The following is a 19,314-nucleotide window of genomic DNA, read 5'->3' as shown; positions in this document are numbered from 1 at the left end:
AGAAAAATATAACACTAATAGCAAACAAAGAACTTCAAAGGAACTTGTTTTAAAAGCTTACTTTACAGGTAGCTCTTTTAAAATCTAAATTCATTTTAGGAATTTACATTCATATGTATATTTGTGTGTATATATACTTAATGTAATTTCAAATAATGACGAGGTAGCTTAAAAGAATTCATATAATGCAAATGAGGAAGACAGGATAATTTGAAAGGAAGAAGGAAAGAAAAAAAGCAAGATAAAGAGAGAGAAAAGCCAGGATAACGAAATATAACGGAGCCAAGAATGAGGCTAATATCTAAATGTACTGAAGTGTGTGATGTTCCATATAACTGCAATAGTCACATCACAAATTTGTATCTATTCTTCCCATGACTCTATACAAAAAAGGTAAGCCTAATCAGTTACACAATCCACAGTACCCATAAAGAAAAAGCAAGCTAATTGCTCAGGAAAAGCACAGTTGTCTCTAATACGAAAAATGCTTTAAGTCTTTCTAGACTTACAAAAGGAAAATTGTACAGTATAACAATCTCCTTAAGACACTGTATCCTTGCAATAGATAAAATGGGCTAAGTTCAAACTTGACAAATGGGATCTAATTAAACTAAAGAACTTCTGCACAGCAAAAGAAACTATCATCAGAGTGCACAGGCAACCTACAGAATGGGAGAAAAGCTTTGCAATCTACCCATCTGATAAATGGCTAATATCCAGAATCTACAAAGAACTTAAAGAACTTAAACAAATTAAACTTAAACACAAACAACCCCATCAAAAAGTGGGGGAAGGATATGAACAGACACTTCTCAAAAGAAGACATTTACGCAGCCAGCAAACTATGAAAAAAAAAGCTCATCATCACTGATCATTAGAGAAATGCAAATCAAAACCACGAGATACCATCTCACGCCAGTTAGAATGGCAATCATTAAAAAGTCAGGAAACAACAGATGCTGGAGAGGATGTGGAGAAATAGGAACACTTTTACACTGTTGGTGGGACTGTAAATTAGTTCAGCCATTGTGGGAGAGAGTGTGGTGATTCCTCAAGGATCTAGAACTAGAAATACCATTTGACCCAGCCATCCCATTACTGGGTATATACTCAAAGGATTATAAATCATTCTACTATAAAGACACATGCACACATATGTTTATTGCAGCACTGTTCTTAATAGCAAAGACTTAGAACCAACCCAAACGCCCATCAATGATAGACTGGATAAAGAAAATGTGGCACATATACACCATGGAATACTGTGCAGCCATAATAAAGGATGAGTTCATGTACTTTGCAGGGACGTGGATGAAGCTGGAAACCGTCATTCTCAGCAAACTAACACAGGAACAGAAAATCAAATACTGCATGTTCTTACTCGTAAGTGGGAGCTGAACAATGAGAACACATGGATACAGGAAGGGGAACATCACACACTGGGTCTGTCAAGGGGTGGAGAGCTAGGGGAGGGATAGCATTAGGAAAAATTCCTAATGTAAATGACGGGTTGGTGGGTGCTGCAAACCACCATGGCACATGTATACCTATGTAACAAACCTGCACATTCTGCACATGTATCCCAGAATTTAAAGTATAATTTAAAAAATGCGCTAAGTTCTATGAAACTATCAGACATCCATTAATAGTCTTATAGCATCATTTCAAAGGCCAATTCAGTAAAACCAGTTCTACAGAATAGGGTACACGTAATCTCAAGATAGCCTGTTAATCTGACTTAATCCATGAATGTATTTTAGAGAAATGGGTGGGCTGTATCTCTTTCAGACAGAACATACATAAAAATTGCTTCTCTGAGTGATGTTTTTGACAAAGTTCATTGCCATAGCTACCCTGGGCATTTATTTATAGTGTATCTACTCTAAATTGCTTCATGTCTTAATAGAATTACTGTACTGAGCAGAGTCTATATTATCCTATGAAAAACTGAGCAACCTGTTAAGAAAATCTGCCTAGAGGAAAAGCCATCCTCTCTGTGCTCAGAGGTGTGCCAGATACATTTGTTCAATTGCTAGCATGATCTTTCAACTGTCATTAAGCTAGCTGATATACTGAAGAACTACTGTAATCTGATAATGAATCCACCTCATACAGTTATCTCTGCATGTTAAGATGCTAAGAACAATATATGCAATATGTTAGCCATTATTATTGCTCATTCAACCAATGTTTATTATATACTTACCATGTGTCAAAACTATAAATATTGCTTAGCCTCAAATAAAGTCAGTGCCTGCTCTCAAATGAGAGTCCCTCCCTCTCAAGAGAGGTGAGCCTGGTTATATAATGAATTAGTTACTAGGCTGGGAATTGTGTGATGTAAGCTATACCTGCTTAAAAGAAGAAGAACCTAAGTGGGAGTGACAAGGAAGGCTTCTCTGAAGAGGTAACATTCTGAGCTGATGGGTGAAGAAGGATTAGGAGTTTGCTGCAAGAGGCAGGGGAAAGGAGGAGCTGAGAGATTAAGAAGGTAGGATGGTGACATGGTTTGGCTCTGTGTCCCCACCCAAATCTCACTCTGAATTGTAATAATCCCCACATGTCAAGGGTGGGACCAGGTAGACATAACTGAATCCTGAAGACAGTTTTCCCCATGCTGTTCTCGTGATAGTGAGTGAGTTCTCACAAGATCTGATAGTTTTATAAGGGGCTTACCCCTTCACTTGGCACACATTCTCTTTCCTGCTGCCCTGTGAAGAGGTGCCTTCCACCATGATTCTAAGTTTCCTGAGGCCTCCCTAGCCATGTGGAAACTGTGAGTCAATTAAACCTCTTTTCTTTATAAATTACCCAGTCTCAGGTATTTCTTCATAGCAGAGTGAGAACGGACTAATACAGATGGAGAAGGAAGACAGCCAAGGCATATGGGTCAGTATGAGTAAAGGACAAGGGCCCAAACAACATGTAGAATTTGGGAACCTATAATGCCTTATTTAGTAAGACTGTGTACTATAAAGTATGAGAAGAAGGTTGATGGGAACTCAAGCTGTAAAGGAAGGCACATGTTTAATGAGCATCTATTATATGCAGGAACACAATAAAAGCAGCACCAAATCAGTTCTTAAAGGACATGAGATAAAAAGCTCTAACAAGACTGAAAAGTCCTCACAAAACAAATATTGACATTGAACAAATGCTGCCAAAATAGTCAAGTTCTCATCCTTTATTTCCAACACTACCTGACCTTAAAAAATGGTAATTATCTCTATTCAGACTAAGATTCAGCTTGTGAATAAATATTTCTTACTATCTCAAACTAATGTGTATTTACTGACTTAAATATTAAAAATGCTCTGGGACTACTAAAAGAAGAGTACCATAATTCAGCTCAACAAGCATGGAGCACCAGCTACGGACCAGACTCTTCTGGTCCAAGTGGGAAGTCAGATTGTTTAATGTTACGTTAATGGAGGAAATCCCATCTCTACTAAAAGTACAAAATTAGCCAGGTGTGGTGGCATATGCCTGTAATCCCAGCTCCTTGGAAGGCTGAGGCAGGAGAATCGCTTGAACCCAGGAGGCACAGGTTGGGTGAGCCAAGATGGCACCATTGCACTCCAGCCTGGGCAACAAGAGCAAAACTCCGTCTCAAAAAAAAAAAAAAAAAAAAGGCCCGCGATGCCCTGCTCTCTCTCTCTGCTACATGGGTATATTACCTTCATTTTAGAATCTATTTATTAGTGTTTGTCCTCTCACTAGATTGGATTAAACAAAGTTTTAAGGCACAGAGAGGAGGAAATGATTACAGAGAAAACATCTCAAAGGAAGTAAGCAAAACATCACAGCAAAATTCCAACAACAATATAACTCAGGCATAGACATATGAAAGATGTATGGTAAGTTTAGGGAAACATGGAACAGTTCAATGGAAATTAAAGCATGGAAATAACAAATGGAATAGTAAAAAAATTTAAGCTCAGCTAACAACGAGGACTGTTCTATTTCCATCACTATCATATCCCTAGGACGAAGCATATATAAGGTACACAGTAAATATTTATTGAATAAATAAATTAATTAACAATGGCCAGAGACAAGTCTGTTTAGAATGCCATAGTGAGTTCTGGCTTTTATTCCAAAGAGTGACAGGAAATGATCTAAGATTTTTAGCTGGGGAGTGTCGTGAGCAGACATATATGTTCTTAGAAAGATAATTCTGGTGAAAACATGAATACAAAATACAAGGGGAAGAGACTGGTAGTAAAGAAATATACCATGATTATAGCAAGCCAGACAAGCAATGAAATGATGAGAAGCCCCATTATAACAAAGACAATGGAAAAGGCCAATGGAGGACAAATTCAAAAAGCAATCATGGCTGGGTGTAGTGGCTCATGCCTGTAATCCCAGCACTTTGGGAGGCTGAGGCAGGAGGATTTCTTGAGGTCAGGAGTTCCAGACCAGCCTGGGCAACATAGCAAGACCTCATCTCTACAAAAAAATTTTAAAAATTAGCCAGGCGCTGTGGCACCTGCCTGTAGTCCCAGCTACTTGGGAGGCTAAGGTGGGAGGATCGCTTGAGTCTGGGAGATTAAGGCTGCAATAAGCTGTGATTGCACCACTGCAATCCAGCTTGGGCAACAGACTGAAGTCCTGTCTCAAAAAAAAAAAAAAGCAGTTATACTCTGCTGAGAAAAGGCCACTGGACTTGGGAAGTGCTCATAGTCTGTGTTAGTCCCATTAATCTTATACAGTATCTACAATAAAAGAATAAACATGTGCTTATGAGAGGGGTTAGGGATGGCACTGATAAAGATCTATGGGAGAGCAAAAAAGCTATAGTCCTATGGTGTCTAATATGTAGCCACTAGCCATATACAGCTACTAATTTTTAAAATTTAGTTTCTCAGTCACAGTGGGATATTCCAAGGGTTCAATATCTACATGTGGCTACTGGATAGTGCATATTTACAGAACATTTACATCACTGCAGAAAGTTCCACAGGACAGCGCTGCTATAGACAAATAGGACTTATCTGGGAGATAAAATGTATGTCTCATGGTGAATCCAAGTCTTTGTTTACTTTTCTCTGGATGGACACCAGAAAGCAGGAATACAGTTCCCTGAGCCACCAACTGTATTAGTTATGTTCAGCAACAGGATTGACAAGGAAGTACTTACTTGCTCATGGCTTCCACACCTGCTTTGGCAGAAGCACTTGGTACTACAAAACCTGAACCAGTCTCAGCATAGATAGTAGTAATAGAAAGAAATGCTGCTCCTGAAATTTTAAAAGAATACAGTTGATTAGCAATATAGATGTATCACTTCACATAAGGAAAACATTATTTATAAAAATGGGATCTGATTAAAGAGGGTATAAGAAAAACTAAAGTATTTTTTAAAACTTCACTCACTCTAAATTAATGAGAGAATAATCTAAGAAAATTGATATGTCTTGCTACTAATCTTATGATTTAGGATGGCCCAATCTGCACTTACTTGGAATGTATGCCTGGTGAGTCAATACGAAAGCCCAAATCTCAGAGGCATGCCCCTATTGCACCTTGTATAATCAGCTGGTCAGGATTCCCATTAACTAAGTACTACTTGAATAAGAATAAATCAGAATTAAACTTAAACTAGCAGGGACTTCTGCCTCCAGCCATAATGAACTTACCCTTCTGCTGTAAACATCAAGAAAACTGAGTAAGACATATGCTACAATTATATACAGATACTGCACAGCAGGCAGGGAAGGACTATGACTCTGATAGAAGGAAAATGACTAAGCCCTGAGATACCCTAGCTTTTTGCCTAAAGATACTATATAGATGGAAGGATGAGGAGGAGGAATCTAAGCAGAAAATGGCATTCACACTGAGTTAAGAAGATAGAGATCGGTTTGGGGAGCCTGAGGAAACTAAGGTTTCTAAGAGTTCCTCCAAGGAGGAAAGTAGGCAGAGATATTAATAGAACTCCATAAAGCTGCATGGAGTCTCAATGAGTCTTTAGACAAATAAGCTGTACATGTTTAGTGTGAGATTCCATTGAGGCCAGGCAAAGAACAACTACTAGGAAGCTGTAAGTGATGCAATTCCCAGAGCTTGCATAGGGCTGGGAGACATGGGAGTTCTCAGCAGCTTCACTGAACATCCAGAGCTTTCAGTAGAGAGCTCAGAAAAAAAAAATGCCTTAGTAGGAGGGTTAAATTAGCCCCAAAGTAAGGACTACTATATACTTGCTGAAATAAAGCTTTAAAATGACCCTTAAAAATGATTAGGCTGATGCATAAGTAATTTAGAAGCTTTCCAAAATAAAAAAACCACACATCTCAAAAGAAAATTAAAATACACACAGACACAAACACAGAACAACAACATAACATTCACAGCATGCAATAAAAAATTACTGCACATAAAAAGACACAGAAACCTAACAAGGAGAAAAATGATTAATAGACAAAGAGTCCCAGAAATGACAGAGAAGACAGATGTAGCAGACAAACAGCCTTTTAAATGCTATTACAAATATTTTAAAAGATTTCACTGAAAATATTTATATGATGAGAAAAATGGAAAATACAAAATAGAAACCAATATGGCTTCTAAAGCAGAAAAATACAGCATCTGAAAGGAAAAATTGAACAAATAAGCTTAGCTGTAGAAGAAAAGATCCATGAATCTGAAGACACAGCAATATAAACTATCCAAAATGAAAGACAAATGGGAAAAAAAAAACTGAGGAAAAACCCAGAACCTCACTGACCTATGGAACAGTATCTAGCATTCTAACAAACGTATAGTTAGAGTCACAGAGGAAGAAAAAGCACTTGAATAAGGACTAAAAAAATTCCGAATTTGGTAAAAACTATAACTTACAATGCAGAAAGCTAAATGAATCCCAAGCAGGATAAACAGGGAAAAAAATCAATACATTATCATAATCAATAACTGAAAACCAATGATATATAGAATCCTAATTGCAGCCAAAGGTAAAAATAAGCAATAAAAATACACAAACACAGACAAAAATTTTCATTGTCTTCTCATTTCTAAAAATAATGTAAGCTAGAAGACAATGGAGTTATATTTTTAAGGTGTTGAAAGATAAAACTTAACTCTGAATTCCATATCCATCAAAAATACCCTTCAAAAATCAAGATGATATGAAAATGATATTATAGAGAAACTGAGATTGTCAAAAGAAAGAAATAGTAAATATGTAGGTAAATATAAAATATTTTTTCTTGTTTTCTAAATTTCTTTTTAAAATGATTGTATAAAAGCTATATTAAAAAGTGATACTGCACATACAGTGGTCAATAGTGTCTAGGACACAGCAGGTTCTCAATAAATTAACTGAATAAGGCCAGGCACAGTGGCTCATGCCTGTAATCCCAGCACTTTGGGAGATCAAGGGGAGCAAATCACCTGAGGTCAGGAGTTCGAGACCAGCCTAGCCAACATAGTGAAATCCTGCCTCTACTAAAAATACAAAAATTAGCCAGGTGTGGTAGGGCATGCCTGTAATTCCAGCTACTCAGGAGGCTGAGGCAGGAGAATCACTTGAACCCAGGAGGCAGAGGATGCAGTGAGCCGAGATGATGCCAGTGCACTCCAGGCTGGGTGACAAGAGTGAGACTCCATCTCAAAAAATAAATAAATAAACAAACAAACAAACAAATAAATAAATAAATAAAGGCTTAAAAGGGTAATCTTTAGGTCCTGAGAAATCAGTGATTTCTCTACTTCTTATTTATTCATAATACGGGATAAGACAATACTTAATATTTGCAAAAGGATCAAAACAAGTTTACATCTTTTACATAACAGCAAATACTTTTAGAAATTTAAATTTGAAGGACTACAAGGAAAGTATTTTGAAGAATATTCAGATAAGTTTTTTCTCTGCTCCATATATTTAGTTTCTCTTTCTCTCAGCATTTTCCAGAGTAGAAAGAAAACTCAGCACATCCTGGGAAACACGGGGGTGGAAGAGGGGGCAGGAGTACCATTTTGAGGATAGGAAAAAATAAGAATGGTTATGTTAGTCATTCTGGTAACTCCTTCTATATATCAAACAGCCTTTCAGATTGCTGAAAATTACTTTGCTTCCAAAATCGTACTCCGTGAAAGAGGAGGGATGTAGAACATTAGTGGGCTCCATTACAGTACATTGACAACAGATGCTAACTGTATCATTCTTATAGCAAAATTACAAAAGAAAAAAAAACTGCTTTAAAAGTGGCAAATACAAAGCAAATGCTCCAATGGAAAGTGCACTATCTTTCAACTAAGACTGAACAAATACATTTCTCCAAGTGTGGGAAAGGAGTTAAGCCATCCTAATACAATTTAGATGCTGAAATGAAAGTTATTTTACTATTCTTTTTATCCCTTTAAGGTTTTATTTTCTCAGCCTAGAAAATTTGGGTAGCCCACCTCTTAGAATGAGATACTGCAGCTTTTAATTCTCATGAGTGTAAAAGGGAGATAAAGGTTTGAAACTGCACTGTTCCAATAGCATTAATGCTGCAAGGTGAAACAATTATCGGCTTCAAAAAAATGAACAGTGGTGCTAAAGTGCAAAGTAAAGAATTCCTAGATCCCCAGGGTTAGTCACATATATTTTCCTTCTTGTACAGAGGCCCATTATTTCAGTTAGAATAACTGCTCATGGAAAAGCTTTATAAAAGTCAAGTTTCTAACAGCTCAGAGCAGACAACAGAAATGAATCTATATTATTAATGAGGTTAAGAAAATAGAGAAGGGAAGCAATAAATGAAATAAATATTATGTTAGTCCATCCTTTGTTATTTTGAAATGGAAAAAAATAGTAATAAAAGAACATCAAAAATCATATTATCTATCAAAAAAGCTATGATATGTGCAAGATTATGATCTAATTTCAAAAGAAGATTCAAAAGTTCTAAAATCTGGTTTAAATACAAACTATGAATTGAAAGAATCACTAAACATATTTAGTTCCAATGACCAACAGAAGGGGAATAGTATAGACACCTGGGCTCAGAAACTGATTCCACTATTTACTAGCTGTGTAGCTATGAGACTGGGAAAGTCACATCCCTGCTCTGGACCCTAGATTTATCACCTGTAAAACAGGAACATAGGGAGTATCCAGCAAATGTCATTAGATTCTAAGGATTACTTGTTAATTTACTGCTGTTGTTGATTCCACCTATTACTCTTCCGCTCTCATGCAAAAAGCCTGCCATTTACTAGCTGTGTATTAATAATTTGGCAAGTTGCGTTAGGAAACATCACCAGAATGGAAGGTAACTCCAACAGGCAACCCAGCCCCCTAGTTTCACAGAGACATCCAAGAATTTGTTGAACCGCTGGTAGGTCAGGGCTGCTACACATGGTTGAGCAGTGCATAAGGGTGCCATATTTAAGGAAGCATGTTTTACATTACAGATATTACATGATTATTTACTTATTTCAAAATATTCTTGTTGTTCTGAGGGTTTCCTTTCTAACAAGATAAGAAATATATGTGGGCAGAATGGCCCCACTTAAAGATCCCATGCCCTAATTCCTAAGAACTGAATTTCTTATTTTACTTGGCAAAATAACTTTGAAGACATTAAGAAAGATTACAGGATTTAAGAGAGGGGCCTTTCTGGGATTATCCAAGTAACACAGTCTAATCATGTGAACTCTTAAAAACAGACAACTTTCTCTGGCTGTAGTCAGAAAGATGAATTTTAAGGAGCAGGCAAGAGAGATGTGGTAGAAGAGAAAGTCAGTCCCTAAGCATGAGAAAGACATATCATGGTATTGCTGGCTCTGAGATGTACCAGTCCCTATGTAAGGATCAGAGAGAGGTCCCTAGGAGACAGGGTGGCCCTAAGCTGACAGTAACCATGAACATATACACTTCAGTCCTACAACCACAAGAAACTTGATTCTTCCAATGACCTAAATGAGCCTGGATATAGACTCTTTCTAGAGGCTCCAAGACATGAGCTCTGCTGGGTGACTCCCTGATATTAGCCTATAAGATCTGAAGCAGAGAAACCAGCCAAGCAACTCTGTGCATTTACTTGAAAAAAAACAGAATTATAAAATTATAAGCATATGATATATTAAGCTGTTAAGTTTGTGGTCATTTGTGGTCCCCACAATGGGGGACTAGTATAGTGTATTATGTCAACTTTCCAACAAACAGAAATAAAGTATCTTAATTTTTTTTTAATCCTTGTTTAACTTTACCTATCACCGAAGGATAAAGACCACATTGCTTGGCCTCATCTCCTACCCCTCCAGGCATTATATGTCACATATAAGCAAAACTGAACTCCTTGTATGCCTAAATACACAACTGAGCTGTTGGTTGCAGTTCTAACTCTTCTACTATTATTGCTAGCAATTAATCTTACTGACAATCATGGTAAGAAGACAAACTTCTCTGTCTTTTTGATGAGGGCACAGAGGATACCTGTCTCCGAGCCATTTTTCAATGAGAGCCCATATGAAAATCTAAAAATCCTTAATTCTCTAAAAGCTACTCAAAATAGGACTATAACATTTAAAAAGTAGAATAACCCTAAATATTATCTACTAAGGAAACACTTTTCTCATTTAAACATTTAATATAAATATGTCCCTCATGTAGGCTGCTATTTTTAAGTTTAATTATAGTAAGAAGGGATATCAGGGCTCTGGTTTTTCTAACCAATTTTAATTATGAGTCAAAACCTAAGTTTCAGATAGTTGATAGTCCCCTTGTAAAAGACGTGGTAAAAATACATTTATCTTGGAGGAAACTTAACATTTTCTTTCATAACTAACATTTATTGAGTACTAGTCTGCCCCGGGAACTATTCTTAACACTTTATAGACACTAGCTCTTATAATCATTACAGCAATCCTAGGAGGAAGGCTTTATTATCAACATTATTTTACAGAAAAGACAGGCACAGCAAGCTAATCTGTCCAAGTTGATAGGACTAATAAGTATTAACCAGGATTGGAACTTGGCAGTTAAGCTCTAGAGCCTGCACTCTTAACTACTATGTAACTACTACTGCCTTGCCAAGAAATTTCTAATTACTACTTAGAAAGAAAAACTAATTTATTTTCAAAATTCTCAAATCGCTTTACCTTTACCTTATCTTCAAAAAACATCAAAATAAGGTACACAGTTGCTCTAAGAAATTTTAACAGATGAGGTTGAACTCTCCCATCAAACGAGATGACTCTAAAAAAAAGTGATTTTAAAAGGATACTAATACCACCTTAATAAATTTCAACTGATAACTAAAAATGTGTTTTCAAATATTCTTTAGATGCACCCACTGTTCTAGAAAAAAACAAAATCTCTGGACACAATACAAAGAAATGTACTTATGTGGTTCTTATATACTCTAAGCAACATACACCTTGCACTCACACTACTGACGAATAAGGAAAGCCTTCTGCTATGCTCTACTCTTCCCACTTCTGAAACAAGGTGCATTTGCTTCCATTCCAACTGATCATGTCAATGACTGGTCATCTTTTCCCTCTAATAGTAAAGTTGAAGGACATAATTGAAAGAAGTGTTAAGTATGTACTCAACTCACCTTCCTTTTGCAGGTCTCCAAAATGTTTCACTGCATAAACAAAGCACTACCTTTGTGTTCAGTGTTGAGTTAGGAAATGGTGGGGAAGGAATGGAAAGGCTTTGCAGGTAGGGCAGAAGTAATGCACCCTGATAAAAGAATTTGTAATGGATGGAGAGTTGATGGAAAAGGAGACTTACAACATGAAACAATAACTAGATGTAGCATGTTTTTAAGTGCTAAAGCAGGGGACCCCCACACCCCAGCCCCATACCAGTCTATGGCCAGTTAGAAACCGGGCCACACAGCAAGAAGTGAGCAGTAGGTGAGCCAGCATTACTGCCTGAGCTCCACCTAATGTCAGATCAGCGGTGACATTAGGTTATCATAGGAGCGCAAACCCTATTGCAAACTACACATGCAAGGAATCTAGCTTGCACATTCCTTATGATACTCTAATGCCTGATGATCTGAGGTGAAACAGTTTCATCCCAAAACCACCCCCTGCACCTTCCCCTGGTGTGTGAAAAAATTTTCTTTCACGAAAATGGTCCCTGGTGCCAAAAGGGCTGGGGACCACTGTGCTAAAGTATGCATGCTAGCCCCTGAACTGGTAATCCTTCACTGAGGAGTGGACTAGAGCTGGGAATGGAGACTCTATGGCTCAGGTAAAGAATGATTCTAATCAGGGCATGTGTACTGGATCAGTCAAACGGGCTAGTATAGAGACTGGACAGGCTGAGGGTGCTGCATTATGCAGGACAAGGAAGAGTAACTGGCCAAGTACAATGTCTATGGGTTGGAAAAAGGAATGTTTTGAAATTTATTCTTGTGTTTACGGTTCACACATCAGGGACTCCAGAAGAACAGCAAGATGGTTAAAAAATCTTGTGTTTTCTGATAATTTAATTGAACTGTAAAAACAGTATAATGTACTTTACTTAGTTCAATGCTTCCAAGGCCTCTGGCCTTGAAAACTGTTTCTTCTTCTCTATTAACTAAAACAGTCCTTTGTTTTTATTCTTTCTTCAGTTGGTGATTTACATTTATTCTCTTCCTCTATCACAAGGCTGCTGGTAAGATTATTCACTTCACTCTTTCCCTTTCCCCAACACAAGCTCCATATGGTTCAAGCTTCCTTGGGTTGCTTCTACTTCTTAGTTTTAAATTCTCTGAGGTTCTTAAAAGTTATTTCCACCAAAGTCTTTATGTTAGCTAGGCTATCGGATGTCCATTCACATGTAAGAAAAAGCGCATGTACATCTGTAAAACAATTTATATTTTTCATGAGGCTTCTACACCTAACACCTTGTTCTGTTACTAAATATTGGAGTAGTAATTTATTATCAAGTCTATTTTATAGATGAAAAAGCTGAATAACAGTAAAATATCGTCACTCACTAACTGTCCAAGTATCAGGTGTAAACTAAGTGACTATGACTACAATAAAAAGTCACCGTTCCTTCTTTTTCTCTACTAGACCACTTACAACAACTAATTTTTTTAATTATGTCAATTGTCGATTTTAATAGTAATAGTTAACACTTAGGTAATTAATAAGCCATAGTTTCTCATCTGTAAATGTGAGTGTTAAAAATTCACTTCCTACATTAAAAAAAGATTGTACCTCAGTTTCCACCCATGTCTATAAATGGGAATAAAAGAGCACTTGCTTGCAAGGTCATTGCAAGTGTTAAATGAGTTAATAAGTATTTAGCACTTAGAACAAAGCCTGATACAAAATAAGCACTCAATAAACATTAGATATGAAAGAAAGAAAGAAAAAAAGAAGGAAGGAAAGAGTTTTATAAGGGAAAAAAAGAAAGGAAGGGAGGAAGGAAGGGAAGGAGGGAGGAAGGAAAGAAGGAAGTAAAAATAAGTGAAAATTTGGTTAAAATTAGGTAATGTCTTTAAAAAGAATATTTCACATTTTGCTTGTTCTGTATTCCAACACCTGTTACATCATATACCTTTATTTAATATACAACTTGTGGGAATCACTATAGAATTCTCATATGTTCTTAGGTATAAGGAATTCTAGCTTTCTGGTATAAAGTAATCCATGTGATTCAACACCAAAGCTAGTCCAAAATCAAGTACAATATCTGAGTAGGCTGTCATATATTTTTTTCAATAAATACATGCAAGAAAACCAAAAAAATTTTTTAAGAAAAATAGTTTTATCTAGATACAATCAAAATGTAATTTTAAGACAATAATAGACATGAGGCCAACGTTTTAACTTGAATGTTAAGTAACTTAAGATTCTAAAAAAAAATCCAAATATGAAGAGTATCACACTATGATGAACACTTATATAATATGCCTCTGATGGTGGCACAAGAGGCTTTTGTTGGATTCAGGTTAAAGTAACAATTTCGCAAAGCAAGGCTGTAGCCAACATATCACCTGTTGGACAAAGCTGCCAGAGCAGGTGCAAAGGACGAGGTAACATCTGCATATAAACTCCCCTCAAATCCTAATCACTAAACTAAGCAAGCACAGAAGCTAAGAAGCTCAATGAAAAGTAACACTTGGAAAATGACAAAGTAAGCATTAAGAAAATTTCAGCAAAACAAATCTAGCAATATATAACTAGGATAATTTACCAAAACGAAGGAAGATTCAGCCTAGGAATGCAATGGTGTTCAATATTCAAAAATTAATTAATGTAATTCACCATATTAACAGGCTTAAAAATATACCCATCTCAATAAATATAGAAAGAAGGCTTATATTAACAAATTCAATACTTATTCACGATTTTTTTTTAAAAAAACTATAATCACAGGATCAAACTCACACATAACAATATAAATCTCAAATGTAAATGGGCTAAATGCTCCAATTAAAAGACATAGACTGGCAAATTGGATAAAGAGTCAAGACCCATCAGTGTGCTGTATTCAGGAGACCCATCTCACCTGCAGAGACACACATAGGCTCAAAATAAAGGGATGGAGGAAGATCTACCAAGCAAATGGAAAACAAAAAAAGCAGGGGTTGTAATCCTAGTCTCTGATAAAACAGACTTTAAACCAACAAAGATCAGAAGAGAGAAAGAAGGCCATTACATAATGGTAAAGGGATCAATTCAACAGGAAGAGCTAACTATCCTAAACATATATGCACCCAATACAGGAGCACCCAGATTCATAAAGCAAGTCCTTAGAGACCTACAAAGAGATGTAGACGCCCACACAATAATAATGGGAGACTTTAACAACCCACTGTCAACATTAGACAGATCAACGAGATGGAAAGTTAACAAGGATATCCAGGAATTGAACTCAGCTCTGCACCAAGCAGACCTAACAGACATCAACAGAACTCTCCACCCCAAATCAACAGACTATATATTCTTCTCAGTACCACATCTCACTTATTCCAAACTTGACCACATAGTTGGAAGTAAAGCACTCCTCAGCAAATGTAAAAGAACAGAAATTATAACAAACTGTCTCTCAGACCACAGTGCAATCAAACTAGAACTCAGGTTTAAGAAACTCACTCAAAACCGCTCAACTACATGGAAACTGAACAATCTGTTCCTGAATGACTACTGGGTACATAACGAAATGAAAGCAGAAATAAAGATGTTCTTTGAAGCCACTGAGAACAAAGACACAACATACCAGAATCTCTGGGACACATTTAAAGCAGTGTGTAGAGGGAAATTTATAGCACTAAATGCCCACAAGAGAAAGCAGGGAAGATCTAAAATGGGCACCCTAACATCACAATTAAAAGAACTAGAGAAGCAAGAGCAAACACATTCAAAAGCTAGCAGAAGGCAAGAAAGTACTAAGATCAGAGCAGAACTGAAGGAGATAGAGACACAAAAAACCCTTCAAAAAATCAACAAATCCAGGAGCTCGTTTTTGGAAAGGTCAACAAAATTGATATACCGCCAGCAAGAGTAATAAAGAAGAAAAGAGAGAAGAATCAAATAGATGCAATAAAAAATGATAAAGGGGATATCACCACCGATCCCACAGAAATACAAACTCCCATCAGAGAATACTATAAACACCTCTACACAAATAAACTAGAAAATCTGGAAGAAATGGATACATTCCTGGACACATACACCCACCCAAGACTAAACCAGGAGGAAGTTGAATCCCTGAATACACCAATAACACACTCTGAAATTGAGGCAATAATTAAAAGCCTACCAACCAAAAAAAGTCCAGGAACAGACAGATTCACAGCCAAATTCTACCAGAGGTACAAAGAGGAGCTGGTACCATTCCTTCTGAAATTATTCCAATCAATAGAAAAAGAGGGAATCCTCCCTGACTCATTTTATGAGGCCAGTATCATCCTGATACCAAAGCCTGACAGAGACACAACAAAAAAAGAGAATTTTAGACCAATATCCCTGATGAACATCCATGCAAAAATCTTCAATAAAATACTGGCAAACCAAATCCAGCAGCACATCAAAAAGCTTATCCACCATGATCAAGTGGGCTTCATCCCTGGGATGCAAGGCTGGTTCAACATTATGCAAATCAATAAACGTAATCCATCATACAAACAGAACAAAAGACAAAAACTACATTATTATCTCAATAGATGCAGAAAAGGCCTTTGACAAAATTCAACCGCCTTTCATGCTAAAAACTCTCAATAAATTAGGTATTGATGGGACGTATCTCAAAATAATAAGAGCTATTTATGACAAACTCAGAGCCAATATCATACTGAATAGGCAAAAACTGGAAGGATTCTCTGTGAAAACTGGCACAAGACAGGGATGCCCTCTCTCACCACTCCTATTCAACATACTGTTGGAAGTTCTGGCCAGGGCAATCAGGCAGGAGAAAGAAATAAAGGATATTCAATTAGGAAAAGAAGAAGTCAAATTGTCCCTGTTTGCAGATGACATGATTGTATATTTAGAAAACCCCATCATCTTAGCCCAAAATCTCCTTAAGCTGATAAGCAAATTCAGCAAAGTCTCAGGATACAAAATCAATGTGCAAAAATCACAAGCATTCCTATACAGCAATAACAGACAAACAGAAAGCCAAATCATGGGTGAACTCCCATTCACAATTGCTTCAAAGAAAATAAAATATGTAGGAATCCAACTCACAAGGGATGTGAAGGACCTCTTCAAGGAGAACTACAAACCACTGCTCAACGAAATAAAAGAGGACACAAACAAATGGAAGAACATTCCATGCTCATGGATAGGAAGAATCAATATCATGAAAATGGCCATACTGCCCAAGGTAATTTGTAGATTCAATGCCATCCCCATCAAGCTACAATGACTTTCTTCACAGAATTGGAAAAAACTACTTTAAAGTTCATATGGAACCAAAAAAGAGCCCGCATTGCCAAGACAATCCTAACCCAAAAGAACAAAGCTGGACGCGTCATACTACCTCACTTCAAACTATACTACAAGGCTACAGTAACCAAAACAGCATGGTACTGGTACCAAAACAGAGATATAGATCAATGGAACAGAACAGAGCCCTCAGAAGTAATACCACACATCTATAACCATCTGTTCTTTGACAAACCTGACAAAAACAAGCAATGGGGAAAGGATTTCCTATTTAATAAATGGTGCTGGGAAAACTGGCTAGCCATATGTAGAAAGCTGAAACTGGATCCCTTCCTTTTACTCCTTATACAAAAATTTATTCATGATGGATTAAAGACTTAAACGTCAGACCTAAAACCATAAAAACCCTAGAAGAAAACCTAGGCATTACCATTCAGGACATAGGCATGGGCAAGGGCTTCATGTCTAAACACCAAAAGCAATGGCAACAAAAGCCAAAATAGACAAATGGGATCTAATTAAACTAAAGAGCTTCTGCACAGCAAAAGAAACTACCATCAGAGTGAACAGGCAACCTACAGAATGGGAGAAAATTTATGCAATCTACCCATCTGACAAAGGACTAATATCCAGAATCTACAAAGAACTTAAACAAATTTACAAGAAAAAAATCAAACAACCCCAACAAAAAGTAGGCGAAGGATTTGAACAGACACTTCTCAAAATAAGACATTTATGCAGCCAACAGACACATGAAAAAATGCTCATCATCACTGGCCATCAGAGAAATGCAAATCAAAACCACGATGAGATACCATCTCACACCAGTTAGAATGGCGATCATTAAAAAGTCAGGAAACAACAGGTGCTGGAGAGGATGTGGAAAAATAGGAACACTTTTACACTGTTGGCGGGACTGTAAACTAGTTCAACCATTGTGGAAGACAGTGTGGCTATTCCTCAAGGATCTAGAACGAGAATTACCATTTGACCCAGCCATCCCATTACTGGGTATATACCCAAAGGATTATAAATCATGCTGCTATAAAGACATATGCACATGTATGCTTATTATGGCACTATTCACAATAGCAAAGATTTGGAACCAACCCAAATGTCCATCAATGATAGACTGGATTAAGAAAATGTGCCACATATACACCATGGAATACTATGCAGCCATAAAAAAGGACGAGTTCATGTCCTTTGTAGGGATATGGATGGAGCTGGAAACCATCATTCTGAGCAAACTATTGCAAAGACAGAAAACCAAACACCACATGTTCTCACTCATAGGTGGGAAGTGAACAATAAGAACACTTGGACACAGGGTGGGGAACACCACATACTGGGGCCTGTCATGGGGTTGGGGGAGAGAGGAGGGATAGCATTAGGAGATATACCTAATGTAAATGATGAGTTAATGAGTGCAGCACACCAACATGCCACATGTATACATATGTAACGAACCTGCACGTTGTGCACATGTACCCTAGAACTTAAAGTATAATAATAAAAAAAAGCTATCAGCAAACTAGATATAGAAGATAACTTCCTAAAGCTGATGAAGGATATTTATGAAAATTTACAGGTAAATCATAACTAATAATGAAAATCTAATTGCTTTCCTTCTGGCATCAGGAGGAAATGTATTTGATTTGTTCTTAATACTAGGAACCAGCAGAATCTAAGTTTTTACCTATTCAATATTTTAGTGAAGGTCCCATCCAATAAAATAAGGCAAGAAAGAAAATAAAAGGCTTATCAGTTGGGAAGGAAAATATAAAAACTGTCTTTTTTTCACCAACAGTATTACCAATGCAGAAAATCCAAAGGAATCTAAACAAAAAAAAACTGTAATAACCATTAAGTGAGTTTAGCAAGCTCCTAGGGAAAACATCAATACACAAAACTAATCCATTGTATTTCTAAATACTACAAGAAAACACCTAGAAAATAACATTTAGAAAACAGTGCCATTTGCAATAACACCAAAAATTTAAATACTTTGGGAGAAAGTTAACAAAACATGTACAATGCCTATGTAAAACACTGCTGATAGGAATTAAAGAAGACCTAAATAAATGGTGAGAGATACCACATTGAGAGACTGGAAGACATGATATTGTTAAAAATGTCACGCTTCAGTTCCTTGACTGTCGATCCAGTACCAGAACAAATCCTTTACCGCGTACTCCCCTCAGCTGAGTGGTCCAAGTTCTCCAAACTCTGTCAGCTTATAGCATCAATAACTGACAGGAATCTTGGAAGAATAAAAACTGGCTTCCATCTTTTAAAAAGATATTTTATCTAATATATTTTTAATGAAGCCCATAGAATTTTAATCCAATGTGATGAACAAAAATAGATCAGAGTCTATGTTAAAACGAAAGACAATAATGAGGAAAGAAGGGAGAGTCAGACAGAAATTGAGGGTCACAGAGATGAGCGAGGGAAGAAATAAGAGACAAAGAGGCA

The 19,314-nt window shown here is 36.8% G+C and overlaps 1 protein-coding gene across 3 annotated transcripts in view; it reads right to left on the bottom strand.

The window, feature by feature from the left end:
• Positions 1-19,314, bottom strand: part of DECR1 (2,4-dienoyl-CoA reductase 1) — a 67,072-nt gene that overhangs the window by 23,946 nt on the left and 23,812 nt on the right. For all 3 annotated transcript variants that reach the window (XM_034966329.3, XM_034966328.3, XM_003821143.5), the window contains exon 6: positions 5,144-5,243. In XM_034966329.3, the coding sequence (XP_034822220.1) occupies positions 5,144-5,243 (100 nt within the window). The remainder of the gene's footprint in view (positions 1-5,143; positions 5,244-19,314) is intronic.

The sequence above is a fragment of the Pan paniscus genome, chromosome 7, assembly GCF_029289425.2.
Source record: "Pan paniscus chromosome 7, NHGRI_mPanPan1-v2.0_pri, whole genome shotgun sequence".
In the NCBI taxonomy this organism is placed as follows: Eukaryota; Metazoa; Chordata; class Mammalia; order Primates; family Hominidae; genus Pan; species Pan paniscus.
This window is presented reverse-complemented; position numbering and strand designations above follow the sequence as displayed.